The 20,099-nt window shown below is 40.2% G+C and overlaps 3 protein-coding genes across 3 annotated transcripts; 2 read left to right on the top strand and 1 right to left on the bottom strand.

Annotated features, from left to right (window-relative positions):
* Positions 1–221: 221 nt before the first annotated feature.
* sla2b (Src like adaptor 2b) lies at positions 222–4,452 on the top strand. The gene is made up of 7 exons (XM_030770132.1): positions 222–312; positions 1,413–1,512; positions 1,676–1,762; positions 2,566–2,669; positions 2,903–3,052; positions 3,840–3,972; positions 4,320–4,452. Exons 1-7 carry the CDS (start codon positions 222–224, stop codon positions 4,450–4,452), a joined length of 798 nt encoding a protein of 265 aa, XP_030625992.1.
* A 1,893-nt stretch (positions 4,453–6,345) lies between these two features.
* Positions 6,346–11,297, top strand: edem2 (ER degradation enhancer, mannosidase alpha-like 2). The gene is made up of 11 exons (XM_030769104.1): positions 6,346–6,503; positions 6,983–7,093; positions 7,403–7,442; positions 7,550–7,655; positions 7,972–8,097; positions 8,491–8,702; positions 8,988–9,129; positions 9,443–9,567; positions 9,708–9,852; positions 10,356–10,477; positions 10,757–11,297. The coding sequence occupies exons 1-11, from the start codon at positions 6,397–6,399 to the stop codon at positions 11,228–11,230; spliced, it is 1,710 nt and encodes a 569-aa protein (XP_030624964.1). The 5' UTR covers positions 6,346–6,396; the 3' UTR covers positions 11,231–11,297.
* A 1,189-nt stretch (positions 11,298–12,486) lies between these two features.
* LOC115806931 (NUAK family SNF1-like kinase 1) lies at positions 12,487–18,350 on the bottom strand. Its single transcript, XM_030767787.1, has 7 exons — positions 18,051–18,350; positions 16,479–16,599; positions 15,696–15,847; positions 14,949–15,014; positions 13,807–13,926; positions 13,506–13,638; positions 12,487–13,229 (listed from the first exon to the last, which is right to left on the bottom strand). The coding sequence occupies exons 1-7, from the start codon at positions 18,348–18,350 to the stop codon at positions 12,487–12,489; spliced, it is 1,635 nt and encodes a 544-aa protein (XP_030623647.1).
* Between the last annotated feature and the right edge of the window lie 1,749 nt (positions 18,351–20,099).

Genomic DNA, 20,099 nt, shown 5'->3' with positions numbered 1-20,099 from the left:
AGTCGTTTTTAATGTGTGGGTTACATCTTGACCATTTGAGATAAATATGAAGAAATAAATGGAAATAGAAATAGAAACTATTACTAATCACAGATTTATTTTGTAGATTTCGAGTAGCCACAGGAACAGCTGACAGACTGCGGCATCTTCAGTAACTTCATGTTCTTCCTTCAGCCTACAGATTCAGTCCCGGAGGTATTCCTAAAACCTGTCACGTAAACATGGGCACCTTTCCCAGTAAATACCGTCAGGGATCCAGCCCACATGCCGTCCCATTGGACCATGCTGAGTTCTCAGAGCACCTCACAATGGGTGAGTTATGTCAGGCCAGCCTGGTCACCGGGCAAACCGCCAGATTTAGAACCTGCCACAGATGTTCCATGTTCACAGGGTTCCAATGACCTAATTCATCAGAACACATGATCAACATAAAGGAATTAAGAAGCATCAGAAAAGCTTATGCTTTTCAGACTTCTAGAATTTGCGTAAAATACCACTGTCTTGGGAACAGCTAAATTGCAAAATACATCTAGAACATAATTGAATAATGCATGTAAACTCTCCCATGATGGTATAAATATATAAAGTTATATGGTGATTTTTTTTTTGAGACAGACATGTAGTGAAGTGTTTTTGAACAACATCGGTAACATTATACTAAAACCAGAAAGGACAGCTAGGTAAGGGTAAAAATAAGAAGATGAATGAATAAAGTATCAGATCCGTCTTGTTGCTTTGAGCGGCTGCGCTGTGGAGCCCTTGATGTTGTGTGTGTGTGTTTTTGTGTTGGTGTGAGTTTCTGTAACTGCAGCATCATGTGGTTTGGGCAGGAAGGTAGATGTAGCTGTGGACTGGTTTGAAGGTGCTAGAAGCAATGTAGAGAAACGTTGTTTCTAAAATGGAAGTGTGACGCGGTCAGGTTTAGAAACTTGAGGGTGAGATGTTCCTCGCTATGTGCTTCAGCCCTGTTCTTAAGAACTCACCTTCACCTTCAGTCAGTTTTGTGTAATGTAGCGAGGCATGCATCATAAGGTATAAATATTAATTAAACGCAAAAACTGTTTAATCTGTTATCATGAATTAAATATTATTGATCAACTGTAATTTAATAAAGTACGCTAATACAGGTAAATAAAATGTGTCAAAATAAAAAGGAGAGTTTCATCCAATGTTTTGAATCAACTTCAGATATATGTGTATAGATCATGTCCTTTCATGTTTAGTTTTCTTTTCTAGCAAATATAATTATGCTAAATCCCTGTGGGTTGAATATTATTCCAGTCAGAAATGGAGTTTGTTTAACAGCTCAGTTCTACCTAACCCCGCTCTCTCTCTCTCTCCCTCTCCCTCTCCCTCTCTCTCTGTCTCTCTCTCTCTCTCTCATTGTATCTCTCTCTCTGTCTCTGCCACAGATAGGAATAAGTATGTAGTGGTGGCATTGTATGACTACCCTGCTGGGTGTCCTGCAGACTGCAGTATTAGAGTGGGAGAGCGATTGACCATACTGACAGAGTAAGTATACTACACCTCCCATCAGTGCTAATCTCAGTGTTGTTCAACTCTTACCCATTTCCAGTTAACATTATTACATCCATTCACACCTTTTTTTTTGTGCGGGCTGATGCCAGTGAGTTGCCACATTAAAGTGTTTTTGGTGTCTGTGTGTGTTTTATAGTGAAGGAGAGTGGTGTAGAGTAAGGTCCTCTGCCACAGGCAAAGAGAGCTACATCCCCAGCAATTACACCGCCAAACTATTCCACAGGTGAGACCAGAACACTGAACTTCATCATAGAAACAATTTTGTGTACAGCTCTTACTTAACCCACAGCACATGTCCCTTAGCTGACCTCCATACGTCAGTACGGAGCTGTAAACAACTACAGGAAATTATTGACATTCCTATCACATGTAGTGGAGTTGAGCTATTTGGTTGAGGTTCCTGTCAATCAAACAGTGCGTGACAACATCACCCGTGCTCTCTCTGGGGGTGACTGATGATTTCTGTGATGTAGCAGTTTCCTGAGTGGGGTCGTTCCTTGGGGACATGAAATTGTCTGTGCGTTACAGAGAGTGGGAGCACAGCTGAGATTAGTCAACCTATGTTTCTCTTTTTTTCTGTTTGTTTATTTTGAGTGTGTACCAGTGATTCACACATAGTTGGACACATACAGTATACAGTATATCTCGGTCCACAATTTTTTTTTCCCCCACTTTCTTTCATTTTTTTCTTGTACTTATGCATTTATTTGAGATCAGGCAATATTTACTTAATTTTTCTTTTGCACAAACAGCTTATAATGTCAGTTTAACTATTTAAATGTGATAATGCCACCCAAAGCCTATTCAGATTTTTAAGAATAAATTGTATTTTTCTCTTTTTTCTCTCCAACAATATTTTTTTGAATCTCTTATTGTCTCTCCTACATCTGTGTATGTTGGCATAATTTGTATAACTGCATGAATATGAACCGATTTGACTTAAATACATAGTTATATTTACAAAGTTGCATATGAGCTTAACCACTGCTGATTCTAACTGTGTCTGTGACTGTTGTTGTTGTGTAGGTGGCAGTTTGAGGGCCTTAGCAGACAGAAGGCAGAGGAACTGCTGATGCTCCCCTACAACGAACCCGGTTCCTTCCTTATCCGTGAAAGCCAAACTCATCCTGGTGAGTAAACACACACACACACACACACATACACACACACATACATACACACACAGACACACACGTACACACACACATAGATATAGAGGGGATAAATGGTTGAAGTGAATCGGTTAATAATAAAGTATAGTGTAAATGAAAACAATTAAAATAAATCTTAAATCAATTTTAATGTTTTATTTTATTTGATTTATTTAAAAATCCCTCTATGCTTTTTTTTCCACCTGCTCCAGGTGCCCACACTCTGTCTGTGCGTAAGAACAGTTCAGATGAACGCAGAACAGTCAAACACTACCGCATTTACCGTCTGGACAATGGCTGGCACTACATCTCTCCCCGCCTCACATTCCAAACCCTCTTCCACCTGGTCGAGCACTACTCAGGTAACCACACCCACTTTACACAGCCAATCAAACACCAGCCTGCCGCTTATACAACTGATCAAAACCTAACCTCACTGATTCCAGATCCACTACAACTATCCAAATGCTAGAGTACACTCATATGCACAGTCAAATGCTTATAGTGATTACAAATATAACCAATCACCATAGGCTAACTGAAAAAGGAATAACACACAAACCCCACAAGACACACAAGTTATTAGACACTGTGATCTTTATACTCAAATTCACAACCAGTCATCGACCAAGGTCACTACACACAACCAGTACAACACCACATCACGTCTCACACGAACAAACAAACATCAGCTTGCTAGAGACCACACCCGCTTCACCAGCAGCCAATCACAGGCTTGCACTACAAACACTTTCTTCACTAACCACACACGCCTACTGTCAGTCAGGGTGATGTCAGTGTTCCAGAACAGAAATTTTGGGGTTTTTGGGGTGTAATGTGGGTAGAAAATGTTTTTCCCTACTCTGCCTGACAGGGCTCAAGTTCCAACCCTTTATTCAGACTTCCCTTGTAATGGCTGTGAGTGTGTGCCTGGGTGTTTAGAATGAAACTGAGTTGAGCTGAATTTCAGTTTGACTGTATGGAATTATTAAACTAAGACAAACTAAATAAACAGTGGAACTGGTGGAACTTGAACTGAGTTGACTTGAGTTGAACTCAACTACATTCACTCCTACATAAGTTTTATGACCATTATAACAAAAGATGAAACTAAATGGGTGGGGTTTTTTTTCTTTCCCTCTCTCTCAGAAGTGGAAGATGGGCTGTGCTGTTTGTTGAGAGAGCCTTGCTACATTCAGGGTTCCAACAACGTTCCTGTGGTAAGCGGACCTCCCCCCAAGGCAATTAGGAAGCCCACCCTTAACTGGAAAGATGTAAACAGGTGAGTCTGCTGCCGTTTAAGACTACCAGTTTAAAGACAGGCTTATACATTCTGTGTCTTTAATGTTTAAGCATTTAATGTTTAAGCATGTTCACAGGTGCATATTAGAGCTCTGATAGTTTTATGTGTTGTTTCTGGTTTTATTTCTGGTTTTATTTTTCATTTAACAGTTTGCATCTCCTAAGGCTTTATTAGCATAGGAGATGCAAACTGTTTCATTGTGCTAAATGTTGAGGTAAACCTGGCCATGTGTTTCAATATCAGAGGCTTTCTCATATTTTAGGTTCACGTGTGTCCATGTGCAACATCATATCTGAATGTATGTGTGTGTATGTTTGTGTTTGCAGTTCCATGATCTTTGGGAAAACTAAAGAGGGTGCGGAGGATTCACTGGTGAGTGAAGGACTGAAGGAGGCCATTAACTCCTACCTGTACATGACCGAGGCCTGTGGGGAATGTAGTGTAAACTGGGACACATGAACAAGGAGTTAAATCCCAACAGCAAAAGATGACTGAGAGAGCCACACTGATTCTGACAAATGGACAAATGACAAACTGATGAATCAAGTTCAGTCCCCTCACAGAGGAATTCAGGACAACACATAGGGAGTCACACACAACTGATTATGGGAACTGTAATCCAAGCTTGGACACCTTGGACACCTCAGCTAGGTATTATCCCCACAGTGGAGGACACAGAGACTAACAGAGAGGATTCTGGAAAACGTATTTAAAGCAAGAACACTTCACTTTAGTACAAGTCCAGACCACACACGTCAATACGGAGACAGTTAGAGTTTAAGGAAGTGTACAGGGCACACTGGAGCCGAGCACAATGACACAAAATAGTCACACGGAATGAGGAAGCCAGAGAGTACAGAAACTTCAGGCATTCCCCAGAGAACTGTCTGTGGTTCTTTTTTTTTTTTTTTTGAAGAGAAACAGCATGTTTTTGGGGTTTTTTTAAGGACTCTCAATCAATTGAGTTTGAGAAGAAAAAAATTTTTTTTGAGGCTCAGTTAAAGTTTGTGCCAATCACATGGACAAATTGCATCATGTTCACCTGCTTTCCAGTAATGTCATAGTTTCCTGTGTGGGTTTGCTCCACAGGGACATGAAAGAGTGTCTGTGTGTGTGTGTGTGTGTGTGTGTGCATGAGTGGGAGGGGGAACAGGGCTGTTCTAGGGTGAGCACCCATTTCCATCTTTACACCTCTGCTCTATCATAGATTTTGTCCATCTTGCTGTCTTGGGGCATAAATCTGTGTACAGTCTGCTATGATTATATATCAAGGTTGTAGTCAATGAAATGTCATATGAAAAGATGAAGACTCGAACCTTTCATCATGAGTGAAGTAGACACAAAAGGCCAAAGGTGTTTTGTTTAGGTGGAAGATTATCAGACATGAACTGAGACTTATGATGTTCTATGCGTTGTCGGAGAATCTCAGATGGAAACAAGTAACAATTGATATGCCTAATAAAACTTAACTGACAGGGCATTTATGATGTATCACAATCAAGCCTGATATTTCTATGTGCAACACTTTGTATGAAAATGACAAGAAAGCCATGTAGAGGCTGCTGTTCATGTAAACGTCATATTAGGTCAATTGTATAATTGTAAATAAAGTCTGTGTGTTAAATGAAAAGCTGTAGTCCACATTCCTGTTGTCTGTACCTGTCTGTAATAAAGAAATAAAGACAATGTGTCAAAAAACGGATGTTTCCAGATAGTCTTTACACCCATTGTCTTCAGTATAAAAGAGGAACCACAATCACACTCAGCTCCAGGAAATGGTGAAGGTGTGTTTGTGCGTGTGCATGAATGCATGCATGCGAAAGGCCAGATGCTCTGTGTGAGGTGAGGAATTTTAACCTGTTACTACACCTGAAAAGGCGGATAAATTTGGTGCCTGAATTTTTTAGTTCATAACTTGGGAAATTTGACATTGGGACAGTTTACTACATTCTCCATTAATTTGATATTCTTCGAGCTTAAAGAATAATCAGGGTTAAAGAATGTAGGTTTGCTCAATAACATTTCTTTGAATTTTCACTTAGTGTAAATCCGTCACTCACCTGCGCAAATGAGGTAGGCCTAACCGAAATGAACCATTACGCACTTCATCAGAAACTCAGACGTGGGTGAAAGTACAAAATTTCAAAGGCGGTTGAAAGTTTTTAACCAATTTACTTCACAGAAGAGAGAAGATATTTTTAAGTAGACAATCGTATGCTTGCATACCGCCATCTGCTGATAAAATGTAAAAGTACAGTTAAAGGGTAAAGCCTGGGAAGCAATACGTCAGCATTTGCCTTGCGCTTGCGCGCTGTAGAGTTTACTTCCTGTTATGTGTGTAACCTGCACTTATGTGGCTTTAATTTATTATACTTAATTTAGTTCCCCCTCCTTCGTTTCTTCATGCTTAAGTTCTTGTACACAACTATTTTTTGTGGCGTTTACCTGTGTCCGATTATCAGCCATGGCAAAGGAAAAGAGTTTAGCCAGCATGAAATGGCGAAGTACAGGTGAGTTTAAATTATTAACTGTGCTTAATGTTCATCGGTGATCTGAATCGCCGCCAAATTGATAATAACATTTAACGAGTTTCATAGCATGGTTGGCGGTCATTCGTTTAAGCACATAAAGTGCGTTACTTACACATTGAACTCACCAGTTGTTGTAGTTATCATGTAAGCAGCTGTAAGTCTGCTAGCTGGAATACAGCAATACAGCCACCAAATCGCAATTAGGACGGATCTATCGAAAGGTGAGTGGATTTCGTATGACGGTTTTGTATACAGATGAGTGTGTATCTGGAGTAAATAGTAGGTTTAAAACAGGGTTAAATCAGTCAGGTAGCCGGGTATCTTGCAGTGCAGTGGAACTTTTATATGTGTATTGCTTACGAATATGACAGAATGATCCGTATCTGAATTCTGTCCCTCATGACCAAGATGTCGGTTCTACTCATGGTAAACAATTTATTTTCATTTTTATTCGACAGAGAAAGAATAAAGTCAATGTTCTATCATGCTTACAACAATTATTTGGACAATGCATATCCATACGATGAGCTGCGACCTCTGACCTGTGATGGCCAAGACACCTGGGGCAGGTATGTTCTGAATGCTTACAAGTCTTCCAAATCACAGTACACCTCTGACGTTGCAAATCACATCCTCAAATGACTCAAAATTCTCCAATACTCTCCAGAGACTTCAATGTTGCTTACTATGGAATTGTCTGCAAAGGTTAGAGCACTTACTGACATCCTTGGGGTGTTTAGATCCATGTTTATCCAAGGAGGAAAGAGAAATCATTTTGAAGATTTGACTCTAGACAGTAATCTCTCTCTCTTTCTCTCTCTCTCCCTCTCTCTCTCTCTCTCTCTTCTCACTCACACGCACACGCATCCACTGTGCAGCTTCTCTTTGACACTGATCGATGCTTTGGACACACTGCTGGTACGAAACTCTTTTTTTTGAGATCAGATTAAGTACATTCTATGTTATTGTTTTTGCTTCATAAGTACTGCTTAGAATCAATATATACCTGTTATTACCTGTCCTAGATTTTAGGGAACCACACTGAGTTCCAACGTGTGGCCTCTTTGCTTCAAGACACTATAGACTTTGATATTGATGTCAATGCATCTGTATTTGAGACCAACATTCGCGGTGAGTCCAGTGTTTTAAAGAGGATATGATGTATAGGTTAACATTAATCTATGTAACGGTGAAGTATTGACAATGCTTTTCGGCCCTTTACCTTGGAATGTCATGTGCTTATTTGATTACAGCTACACATTATTTGGCTTACAGTTTCAAATCCTAAACATAATTTTGACGCTAAACATCCATGTCTCACTTAGATTAAAGTATGCACCAGGATTTCTGTTAAACACGTGAATACTTTGACACGCTGAGTATTGGTGTTTTTGTGTGTGGGTGTGGGTGTGGGTGTGGGTGTGTGTCCACACATGTGCATATGCAGTGGTTGGTGGACTCCTCTCAGCCCATCTGTTCTCTAAGCGGGCGGGGATGGATGTGGAGGAGGGCTGGCCGTGTTCTGGTCCCCTGCTCCGCATGGCTGAGTACGCTGCACGCAAACTCCTGCCAGGTCAGCCCTTACAAATATATGTACCCAACAGATAACAGTTCACAGATCATTATGACAAATGTTCATAAATTCCTATGTATCTGATGCTTATACTCCACATTTATTTTTAACATGCATATTGAGATGTTTCTTACAGACTTTTGTCAAGACAGCCTCTTATCAGACATCTATGACAGTTTAAATTATTGAATGTAAAATTGCTTATTATATTTAAGTTAGAGGCAAATTTTTGTAACACGGTAGCTGTAACTCCAGTAATTTGGTCCTGCTTAATTCATTAATGTAGTATTTTGCAATGGGGTTTTGTTTTTATTAATGAGCCGGTCACCTGCCTCCAGTCTCTGCTTTGCCAATCATTTGCCCATGTCTGACCCAGTGTCCCTCCCCCTGCAGCTTTCCAGACCCCCACAGGAATGCCATATGGTACAGTGAACCTACTGAGGGGAGTCAACCCCACCGAAACCTCCGTCACCTGCACGGCCGGAGTGGGCACCTTCATCCTCGAGTTCTCCACCCTCAGCAGGCTGACGGGGGATCCGGTGTTTGAGGACGTAGCACGGAGAGCACTGAGAGCTCTGTGGAGGACCCGCTCAGACATTGGACTGGTAGGCACAGGGCTCCAGCTACACAGAGTCAAGTCAAACTCGGTTTGTGCTTAGTGATGGAAGTAGAGAGGGTGTTTCTCCTTACTGTGGAACATGCAAGTTATTTTATGTATTCATTTTTTTGTAGCTGCCAGTTTTGAATTTGAGTTTTGTGATGGTTGTGTATTTATCGTTTCTTAACTGAGTTCATTAGAGTTAAGTCAGTTACGCTCGATGGATTCACCATTCCTTCTGAGACAGGCATTCGTGACTGGCTCATTAAGCTGGACTGTTATTGTTTTTCAGGTGGGTAATCATATAGATGTGCTGAACTCTAAGTGGGTGGCTCAAGACGCAGGCATCGGTGCAGGTGTGGACTCTTACTTTGAATATCTGGTCAAGGGCGCCATCATGCTGCAAGATGAGGAACTAATGTTAATGTTCAAAGGTGAGAAAAAAAATCTGTCATCTACCTAAATGCACTGACAAAACAAATTATACTTAATGCAAAAAAAATTAGGAATATGCTTTGTTTAGTAATAACTTTCATCATATACTCACCATGCAGGGAGTCATGTGATATAACACTGATATTAACTATACTTTCCAGGATTATTTCTCGCACACTACTATTCATACTGCTACCAGAGAACGTTGTGTATGAAGTAATAAAGATGTTTCAGGATGCCTCTCTCGATGTAAATTTACTGATGTTTGTTCACATTCTCTACAAGAAATGTGTCATTGTTCACTGTTAACAGAATATGATAAGGCCATTCAGAACTACACTAAGTTTGATGACTGGTATCTGTGGGTACAGATGCATAAGGGCACGGTGTCTATGCCTGTGTTTCAGTCTCTGGAGGCCTTCTGGCCTGGACTACAGGTGAGATGTGTAAATGATCGTTTTCAACAAAAGTTCATTTTTAGACAGTCATCTATTCACATTGCATATTTATTAATGAGCCACCTGCAGTCTGTTGTACTCATGCTGCCTTCTCTCTCTCTGTTTCTCTTTGACACTAGAGTTTGATTGGTGACATTAACAGTGCTACAAGGACCTTCCATAACTACTACACAGTGTGGCGGCAGTTTGGTGGCCTGCCAGAGTTTTACAGCATTCCTCAGGGTTACACAGTGGACAAGAGGGAGGGCTACCCTCTCCGTCCAGGTAATTTCATTCCTGAATCAGGGACCATACAACGATGTGTACCCCTGAATCTCTCTCTCTCTCTCTCTCTCTCTCACACACACACACACAATATTCACAGTACACCCCTGAATCACACACACACACACACACACTACTCACAGTAAACCCCGAGTCTCTCACACACACACACACACACAAAATATTCACAGTACACCCCTGAATCACACACACACACACACATACACAGTATTCACAGTACACCTCTGGCCACATAGTATAGGCAGTGAAGCCATGAACTGCACACACAAGAGAGAGTGCTACTTCTGTTGCCCATTGAAGTTGACATTTGAAGGACTCTAAAATACTGTAAAAGTCTAATGAAGCTGTGTACCAACTAATTCTTAACTAATAATAAATCATCAAACACTGATTACTGACGTATAAATAGACATGGATGAATATTACACATTATTCATAACTGTGTGTGTTTGTGCGTGTGTGTGTGTGTGTGTGTGTTTCAGAACTGATTGAGAGTGCCATGTACTTGTACCAAGCGACTGGTGACCCCACATTCCTGCAGTTAGGTCTTGACGCTGTTGAATCTATTGAAAAAATCAGCAAAGTGAACTGCGGTTTTGCTAGCGTGAGTTTTCTTCAATGTTTCAGTTATTCAATGATTTCATTACTCCACTGAAATACCCAGATTCTCTCTAATTCAGACCACGACTGTATCTCCCTACTGACACACTTCATTTATAATCACCTGTTTTAACCTCAGAAAACACAGTTTTAACATCAGTATACTATGTTAGAGGCCCAACTGTGACATAGTTTAAATGCATGGTATGTGAAGTAGAATGACAGAGAGGGCTGTGATCATGCTCTAAGCTTGGACACACATCGTCTTTGATTTTTCCCTCAGGTGAAGGACATCAGGGACCACAAACTGGACAATCGGATGGAGTCCTTCTTCCTGGCCGAGACCATTAAATACCTCTACCTCCTGTTTGACCCAGACAACTTCATGCACAACAGTGGGACAGAGTTTGATCTGGGGGGTCCACAGGGTGACTGTGTGCTTGGGGCAGGAGGTTATGTCTTCAACACGGAGGCCCATCCTCTTGACCCCGCCGCCCTGCACTGCTGCAGCCACGCCCAGGAGGAGCGACGGGAACTACAGGACATGCTCCTCAGCCTATCAAAACAATCTGGCCCAACCAGAGACCAATCAGAGAAGGAGGCATCAGGTGACAGGGACCTATCTAGTTTAGGAGCTGCTGAAAGTATCGTTCTCAAGCCCGGAGAGAGGAGGAAAGCACCAGTGCTCTCATGTCCAGTTCAGCCTTTCAGAGCAAGACTCTCTGTCCTGGGTCAGGTTTTCTCTGACAACACTTGAATACCACAGATCCATTTTTTTTCTATCATTGTGGTATAATTTAATTGAAAGCAGATTAAAGTTTTGTTTTTTTTTAATTTATTAAAAGACGGTTTGCTTTATTGTTTTGTACTGCCAGTGATGGGTCAGTTTAACAATGTACATGGATATGAATCCAGGAAAAATAAAAATGTGTGCACTTAAGAACTTGAGATATTAAACAAAGAATATGCTCTCAAAATGCACAAAAACACATTTTCATAAAGTAGATGAGGTAAGGAGTAATATATAACCACATAAATGTTATGTTAATGAGAGGTAGACTATATGATGTCTCTCAAATTAATTTCTACATGAGAACAGAATTTTGTTATTGCCTTTAAGGCACCTTGCATCATACAAACTCAAACGGTCGCTCGCTCAAATACAAACTCTAGCAAGGCCCATTGAGAAAACACAGGGGAAAAAAGGATCAAATTTTATACCCAAATCATGAGCAGATTAAAGAGCCACACAAGACCAGGCATTTAAGCTTAGCTGAGATTTTTCAGTTCTAACGTTAAAGCTACTTTTTCACTCTAATCAGCCCTGAAATGAAGGAGTCTAGTCTTCTGAGTCTTTTCTCCTCATGTGACAGTACAAAGAAAAAGATTTATTTCCCTCATGCTGTTAGCATTGACCACACATTCCTTTAACATGAGGAGGAGAGAGGACTGTTGGTGGACAGGACTACAGAGTTTAAAATTCCCTGTGATTCAGACCTGGATTAGGAGGACCACAGCCGCTTTAACTTCTTCCGGAAATGGCCAATAAGTGTGTCCAGATCTTTATGGAGAGAGCTGATTATTGTGTTTGCAGAATACACATTAGCCTAGCTTAGCGGTAGCGCTGCAGGCTTTTTTTCTGAGATTTCCACTGAGTGTCCTATGAGCTTGTTCAAGGGTCAGTGATACATGTTAACATGGGTGTATTTCCACGGTAAAAGTACCATCTAAATACCATACTCTTACATGCAAATTTCCCATTTAGTTCTATGTACTTGGTTAGACCTGCCCCTGTTGCAACTGTAAATAAAAGTGATCAATAATACAAAAAAGAGAAAGGAATATGTAAGCATCAGAATAATCATATCCTAAATAGAGAAAGCATAATTGTTCAAATGACAAGACATAAACATGAAAAGTTGAATCTAGAATAGAAATGAAAGGGCTGAAAGAGTACACTCAGTATGAGTGTACATTTATCTCCTATCACAAAGAGATCTGAATGTCTAATTCTTACTGTTTGCTGCTGGAAGTTTTGCTGTTGAGAACACTGCTAAAAAACATTCCAGGTTCTGGGTGGGAGACTGGGGGAGGTGTGTGAGGTGCTGTCAGTGGCAGGGTTTGGTTGGCTGAGAATTTTCCATGGCATTTGAGAATCCCTTTCCTCTTCCTCCCCCCCTCCATCCTCATCAGTTCATTGGAATCACCCCCAGTGGCAGTCCTGTTGCCATGGAAACCCTCAAGCGTGCTCTGAACTCCACCCACATGTTGTGGGAAGATGCTGCACTCCACCTTTGCATATTGATTTTTCAGGATGCCTTTCTTGGGCAGCTTGGCAGGCTGGTGATTGATGATATTGGGATATTGGGATATTGATGTTTGGGATATTGTGGAGGGAACAGAACAAGAGGGTGGAGTTGTGGTGTAGCTGATGGGGTTGGGGATATTTTGAGAGATCTCCTGTTTGTGGAATTTTCTGGGGAGGGAGTTGATCCTGAGTCCATCATCTCCTTTGATGTTTGAGGCAAAGACATGTTGATCAGGGGAAGACTGCTCATTCTGCTTGAGGGTTTGGTTTTCAGTGGGCACATAGAGGTTGTGCTGTAGGTGAGTAGTTTGTTCAGGCCAGTTAGTCATGCTCTCACACAAGGTGGTAGGGCCGTTGAGGTTAACCCACCAGTGATTGGCAACATCCTCCACTGTTGCCCTGTCTTCAACCCTTACTGTCAGTAACCAGCCAATCAGAGTGCATGCATCTGCAGGTGGTGGTGAAAGTAGCTATGGTAAATGATCACTAATAGCATTACTATGGAGAACCATCAATAAGTTAATCAGTACACAGTTAAATGAGGTAAACTGACAAGAGGCATAAAGATTTCCAAGGAACACAAAATACAAGATCTAGCCCAGATAAAACAACAACAACAAAAAAAAACCCCAGCCTAATAAATATCATGACGCTACACATGCATAAACAACATCTGTAAATCAGCCATTTGCATGAGTTTGCATATATTATATTTGTGCTGTACCTGACTGAGGACTGACTCTCCTGTATCTGCCCTGGCTTATTTGTTCTCTCAGGTAACTGTAATTCCCTCCATCAAAAGGCATAGAGCCATAAACTAGGGCATACAGCAACACACCCAGCGCCCAGCAATCCACCTGACACACACACACACACACACACAAGACACAGCAAGCACAATACCATACACGTAAATACAAACACTTTGGGAGATATGCAGGGTGAAGAATGAACACGCAATGAATCAGTCTACCTAAACATTCACAAGAATTATTACAAAGTCACTCACTCAAACAAACACATACCTCAGGTCCCTGGTAGGGAATGCCGTTTATGATCTCTGGAGATGCATAGAGAGGGCTCCCACAAAAGGTTTGTAGAAAACGGCCCTTCTGATAGCGATTAGACAGGCCAAAATCAGCCAGCTAAGAGAGGGAAAATGAGTGAAGGTTACAAAGATAATCAAAAACACTGGATGCTTAGACTCTCTATATGGCATATTTCTTTGTCTGCTTTTCATCAGCAATATGTCTTTTCAAATTCTCAGATTTTTCCTCCTAACATTTATTTTAAATATCATAAGGCCACAGTTTTATGTTGTTGTTTTTTTATCATAAAATCTTAATCTCCATAATACAATCACTTCCCTCTTTCAAGTTATTTATTATAATTTACTGTTTTCCAAAGAGACAAAGAGACTGAAATTTTTCAATGTCTTTTACTCTGTGAGGAACTTCTCTGACAGTAAAATTCATGGCACTACATTTTTACACCTCAGGCTCTTAATAAGTTGTTGAATATTTGTGAAAGATTATTTTATATTTGTTTTTATATTAGTTATGAATATCCAGTAGGCTACATAATACATTCAATATATGATAATCTAGTCTAACTCTTTCAAATTTTGGTAACACTTTACTTGGATAGTCTACCCACAGAGGGTTTGCAGGGCATTTGTAGTTCAACAGCTTATTAGTTGAGATTCAACCATTTGTATATACATTGTTGAACATTAGTTGAACATTAGAATGTTCAACAAGATTAACGAAATGGTTTACTAATTGTTTGTTGAATATCTGTATGTACATTATTGAACATTTGTATAGCATAGGTTGACCCTAGCCCTGACCCTGACCCTAACCCTAACCGCAGTTCAAGTTCAACTAAACTATTCTGAGAATATGTAGGTATGTTCATGAATCGTCACACTCTATAAACCCTCTGTGAGCAGACTATCCAAGTAAAGTGTAACCCAAAGTTTTAATCTAACTACAGTTTCAACTAACTGTTATTGCTATCACCTAATTGCTTAAATCTACTTTAAAAGGCTGCAGCCTTTCTATACATTTGTCCGTAGGTATTTTTAAAAAAAAAAAAAAAACAATAAACAGTTTATCAGTTTGTAATTTCAGAATGATCTAAGATCTATCATACATTTTGCATTTACCTTTACATTCAATTCCTGATCCAACAGAATGTTCTCCAGTTTCAAGTCCCGATGGACAATTCCATTCTAAGAGGAAAAGGACAGATGTATACTTTGATGTCTGTATTTCCAATGGGCTGTACAAGTATATGATCCTACATACAGTCCCTTTTACTAACATTGTGTCTTTTTTATCATTTATCTTTCCCTTGGTTAGCATTTATTGTTTTTGTCTCTCTTTGTCTTTCTTCTGACCTCTCTAAATATATCCAGTATTTAAAAAAAAATATCTTCTTTCACACACAGTGAAATAATTATAAAATGGGTGAGTAAGTAAAACTTGTCATTGTATGAAGTCTAAACTACATTAGGGGAAAAACACTAAGAACATGATTTTCCTGACCTGCCAAGGTCTGGGAACAAAAGTCAAGTTTTCCCCTAAAGGTATGATTACTCTGAGATTAGAGGATTTGCCAGATTGGAACTTTCTGCTTTGGCAAACACAAGGAAAAATGACAGAATGTGCATAGCTGGGATTCATTAAAATTTCCCTTGCCCGCAAACACAATGCATTCTCACACGTGAATAAGAGTTTATTTCATAGTCAGCTTTGTCTGTGTAAATACATAGCAGCATGTGTATGTTTGTGTGTGTGTGTGTGTGTGTGCGTGCATACCTGTGTGTCGTGCATAATCCCACTGTACATATAGCACCAGTTCACTGGTAATAAGATTATGTCTGTGTCACTGTGTGTGTATGTGTGTATACCTTATGGCAGTAATGCACTGCGGAGGTGATTTGCCTGAAGAAGTGTCTGGCCTCAGGCTCACTCAGTCTGCGTCTCTCCTGAATATAGTCATACAGCTCTCCTCCAGTCGCACACTCCATTACCAGAACAATCTTATCCCTGTTCTCAAACACTACAAACACATACACAGAGTAGTTGGGTTATATTTAAAAATTTAAAAAGGCACCCAGAGCCATATTAAGAAATTTGGTGACTCTCTGCTAAGAAAACTTCAGAGGCACAACTTCAGGGTCACTCAGAGAGATGTGTGTATATTTCTTTTTTCTGTGAAATTTCAGCTTTAATGTTTCATTTTGAGCCACACTATTGTTACTTTTGAAGTGACGTGTTCTGTTTGGACATGTTCAGAAAGATTAAACTGATAGCAAGTTGACAACTTTTAAACTTTATGTTTAGAGGTACTATTTTTTTATTCACGATTCTGTAAAATCCAAATGTGTTGAGAGAGAAAAATAGCAACTTTACATGTCATGACAAATCAACCAATCAGCCAATATAATTTTCGTTAACTCATTAATATTAGATCTCTGGAGGCCCCTAGAGGCTGGGGCACTAGACTGCAGTCTATACAGCCACAGAGAGAGAGAGTAATGTATTTGGCATAGGGTAGGACACATCTCAGTGTGCATGTGTGAGGATTTGAGGGAGGAGAGGAATCAAAATGACTTGCGTTAATTGACGCACAAACATAATGTGTGTGTGTGTGTGTGTATGTGTGTGGGTAGGTGTGGGTGCGCACTCACCTTCATAGATATTAATGATGTTGGGGTGTCTCAGAGAGGAAGTGATCTCTATCTCTCTCTGAATGTTAGCTTGGTCTGACTCTTCACTGAATCTCTCCTTTCTAATGAACTTGATGGCCACCTGAAACAACACACGCACACACACAAAAATATGCAAACATTACAACTTATGACTGCAAACAGATGATGACTCTTCAGCTTGCGGTTCCTCTCTGGTCATGTTGTTTTTGTGACCTACATAGTCCTCCTGACCAGACTGCGCTTCAGCATTTGTGTGTCATACAGTTTCCTCAGAACAGCATCAGCGAGAGCCCCCATGAGCCCCACCCTGTGTCTCTTCTCCCCATTTTTAACAGGTTTATCTGGGCACCCACCAGAAATCCCCTGACCCTAATCTGCTATCAACACCCTATCCATTACCCCTGATCTTCATAAATAATGTCTGGTTTGTGTAGTGGAATCCGCAGAATTCTAAAGCTCCGGGATTTTGGAATACCTCTGTCCTGACCTGGGATGAGTGACAGACAGAATGTTCTGCCGGCTTATTTAATCTGTCTGTCTGCCTGATGATCTCCATTAATGTCATATTTATTTTTGAGGCGCTAAACAAGGATAGAGAAGGAGAATATAGGGATATCTCTTTTGTTCTGAGAAATTATGGATTAAAGTTGCTGGTGATTAAATGTATACAAACATTTAATCACCAGTCTATTCTTTGTTCGACGCCTGATATGATATGAGCACTTGTATGGGCTGAATTGTTGTGTCAAAGCCCACTGAACAACAATGCTGAATTACATAAAATCCACTGATCTAATCTTTAAAAATATATCCATACATGGAAGCTATAATTACTGTTAATCAAGGAATTTTGTTCTGTAATTACAATTTTGATCAACTATGTCACCACAAACTGGAGATGGAGTGCCATGTTTCACAACACACCAGTAACAGTCAGATTACTAAAAAGGAATGTGTGTAATTCATGCTGAAAATTGTTCACAGTGGATGTTTTGTTGAGCTCAGGAATAAATGAATTTCCTCTCTTTATTGAATCTCCTATTGAAATCCACGTTACTGGAAAGAACAAGAATGCGCTGATCTGACTCAAGAGTCAGAGGAAACATTTTAAATTTGTTAGTCAGAAGATTGAGAGAAATTCAACACATTATTTCCTCTAAATATCTCAAACCCTGTGGATGAAAAAACACCACCGTACTACGGTGTTGTCACAAAAGCATGTTCCCCTACCCCATGTCTAAACTTAACTAAGACACAGTTATAATTGAAAAAAGAAACGGAAATATGATAATAAACTTGAAGCTTTTACCAGAAAAACGAGAAGTACAATGTTCGTCACACACGGTAACAAATACTTCTTCATTTAAACGCTACTTCCAACACATCCCTTAATTGAAAAATGACCTTTTCGTGTATTTGATATTTTAAAGCAGATATTCAACACAAAAAAATAAGCTACAAGAATTTGAGCATCTTTTTAGTGCAGTTGGTAAGGGTGAGGTGCTAGAGGCTCCGAAAGAAATAATTATCATAAAAATTCTGATCACTTACCGTCCTACCACTCCCTTTCTCCACAGCTTTCTGCACCTTGCCGTAAGTACCCTTTCCCAGCGTCTCAAGCACTTCGTAACGGCGTTTCAGTCTGTGTTTGTGCTGGTGTTTCCTCACAACCGCTGGTTCCCGCGACTTCGTGCTGAACCAAAGACTTCCCTCGCTCAACCTTTGCTTGTTTTTTAGAAAAACACAGTCGTCCTGACTCGAGACCCCAGCTGAAACGATACCCAGCCCGTTCTTGAGCGCAGGTGCCTCACTTGCGCTCGTGCCTCTGTTACTGCTGTCTTGCCTGCCCATGGCCACCAAGCACGACTGGAACGGACACTGCAAAACCCTGTCACTGTCTTTGAGTATCCATTAGCCTACTGTTTATAGTCCAGTTTAAATCAGGAACGCTGAAATTAAATTAATAATAATGCGCCAAACTGAATGGACTAGATTTTCAGTTTTTGCCAGGACGTTGCCAGCATCCCCTGACGCTGGAGTCTGTATCCCACACAAGATGCTCGTCCTCTTCAAACAAAACCAAACGGCATGCGACCACATGGTCACGCGGATGAGAGCGGAGCACTGCCCCGTGCTGCCATAGCAACACGCCGTCACATCCATCGAGCCTGCCCCACCTCGTTTTTAGCAGGCCAAGTAAGATCCCTTCTTACCCCAGTTTTAAGTTAAAAATCTCAAATACACAAAAAGTCATCCTTATGTGCAGCCATTAATTGTAAATCTGACCCCTATTCAGCTTTTGCCCTATTCTGAAAATGCCAAGGTTAAAGTCTACATGGACATAGAAAATATGGTCTGTTAATTTAATATGAACTGTGTGTGTTAATGAGAAATGTAGGCCTAACCAAATTAACATTTTGTACAGAGTTAGAAAACCCATTTGTAAATACTCTCAATCCCTCATTTACCAAAACAAAGTTCAGCCACCGTCTCAAAAATGACTACCATTGAGCAGACTGGGTGGACTTTTTTCAGACCCACAACAGACAGAGTTCTATTTCTACTGCCACCGAAGCTGCCAAATGGTCAGCGTTAACTGGACAGGTCTTTTGGAACTTAGACTTTCACATATCTCTTTCCTCATTAACTGAAATAAACTAGTTTTCCTTGTGTCCCATATTCTTCTTCGGTTTTTGTCCTCCAGTTCTGTTCCTCTTCAATCTTCCTAACTTTCACTAAAATACCTTCTTTCTTTCATTATTTCTGCATCTGCTCTCTCTTCCAGTTTGGTTATAGATATTCTCTCTTTTTCACACCAAATATCTATCACGTTAAATCCATGATTGTATACACAATTGGCAAGAGTCAGTGTATGTACAAGAATGGATTTCCCAGTGGTCCTGGTTGCCTTGAATCAGGATTTGTTTACTACCACTCCAGAGTGACCTGAAATATTTCTTTTCAGATCCAATAGTCACATGCCCCTGCAACAACCTTTGTGTTTAAGTGTTTAGTAGAATGACACATCAGTTGAGAGCTATAACTGGTGCTTAGGGTACAGACCAACAACCCTCTTCCTAAACTGCTTTCCCACTATATCAGTACCACCCACCTTGATTACTCCCTTTGCTCTAGAGTACGATATGTGACCTAGAATATTGTTTACTTGTGCAAACATGTGACAGCATCTGCAGAAGTTGTTCTACAAGGACAATCTCAGGGAGCTGCTTTGTTTGAACGTACCCACCAATAAAAGTTGAAAGGGTCTTTCCTGAGACAGAAGTTTACTTATTAATGATTTATAGGCCATTAATAAGTTGCTTTATGACCTGTTTGTTAATTAACTTTGTCACTCTTGCTGAGAGGTAGCCTTTTATACCATGACTGAAAACAACATGTCATGATGTATCAGCACTTTCCACTCAATTAACTCCGTAAATACTCAAACACTTTTAATAATTACAGCCTAATAAGGTGATAATTTACATAAATTATTTACCTGCCAAAATTCAATAATAAGTTCATCAGACTTTATCAAACAGTGAAAAGAACAGTCTGCAATGTGTCTTTTTCTACCCTCAAATGAGCTTTTAAGTTATC

Source organism: Chanos chanos, chromosome 3 (assembly GCF_902362185.1).
Source record: "Chanos chanos chromosome 3, fChaCha1.1, whole genome shotgun sequence".
NCBI lineage: Eukaryota > Metazoa > Chordata > Actinopteri > Gonorynchiformes > Chanidae > Chanos > Chanos chanos.
Note: the sequence above shows the minus strand (reverse complement) of the source record. Positions and strands in the feature narration are given on the sequence as shown.

What these genes read in the sequence shown, in the direction of transcription:
- sla2b (XM_030770132.1), top strand. Translation starts at nt 222, where the DNA reads ATGGGCACCTTTCCCAGTAAATACCGTCAGGGATCCAGCCCACATGCC. An exon ending in ACCGCCAAACTATTCCACAG is followed by an intron (nt 1,763 to 2,565) that starts GTGAGACCAGAA and finishes GTTGTTGTGTAG; the next exon opens with GTGGCAGTTTGAGGGCCTTA. An exon ending in AACTGGAAAGATGTAAACAG is followed by an intron (nt 3,973 to 4,319) that starts GTGAGTCTGCTG and finishes TTGTGTTTGCAG; the next exon opens with TTCCATGATCTTTGGGAAAA.
- edem2 (XM_030769104.1), top strand. Translation starts at nt 6,397, where the DNA reads ATGCTTAAGTTCTTGTACACAACTATTTTTTGTGGCGTTTACCTGTGT. An exon ending in TGCACGCAAACTCCTGCCAG is followed by an intron (nt 8,098 to 8,490) that starts GTCAGCCCTTAC and finishes CTCCCCCTGCAG; the next exon opens with CTTTCCAGACCCCCACAGGA. An exon ending in GGGCTACCCTCTCCGTCCAG is followed by an intron (nt 9,853 to 10,355) that starts GTAATTTCATTC and finishes TGTGTGTTTCAG; the next exon opens with AACTGATTGAGAGTGCCATG.
- LOC115806931 (XM_030767787.1), bottom strand. Translation starts at nt 18,350, where the DNA reads ATGGGCAGGCAAGACAGCAGTAACAGAGGCACGAGCGCAAGTGAGGCA. An exon ending in CAGTGCATTACTGCCATAAG is followed by an intron (nt 15,015 to 15,695) that starts GTATACACACAT and finishes TTTTCCTCTTAG; the next exon opens with AATGGAATTGTCCATCGGGA. An exon ending in ATCAGGAATTGAATGTAAAG is followed by an intron (nt 13,927 to 14,948) that starts GTAAATGCAAAA and finishes TCCCTCTCTTAG; the next exon opens with CTGGCTGATTTTGGCCTGTC.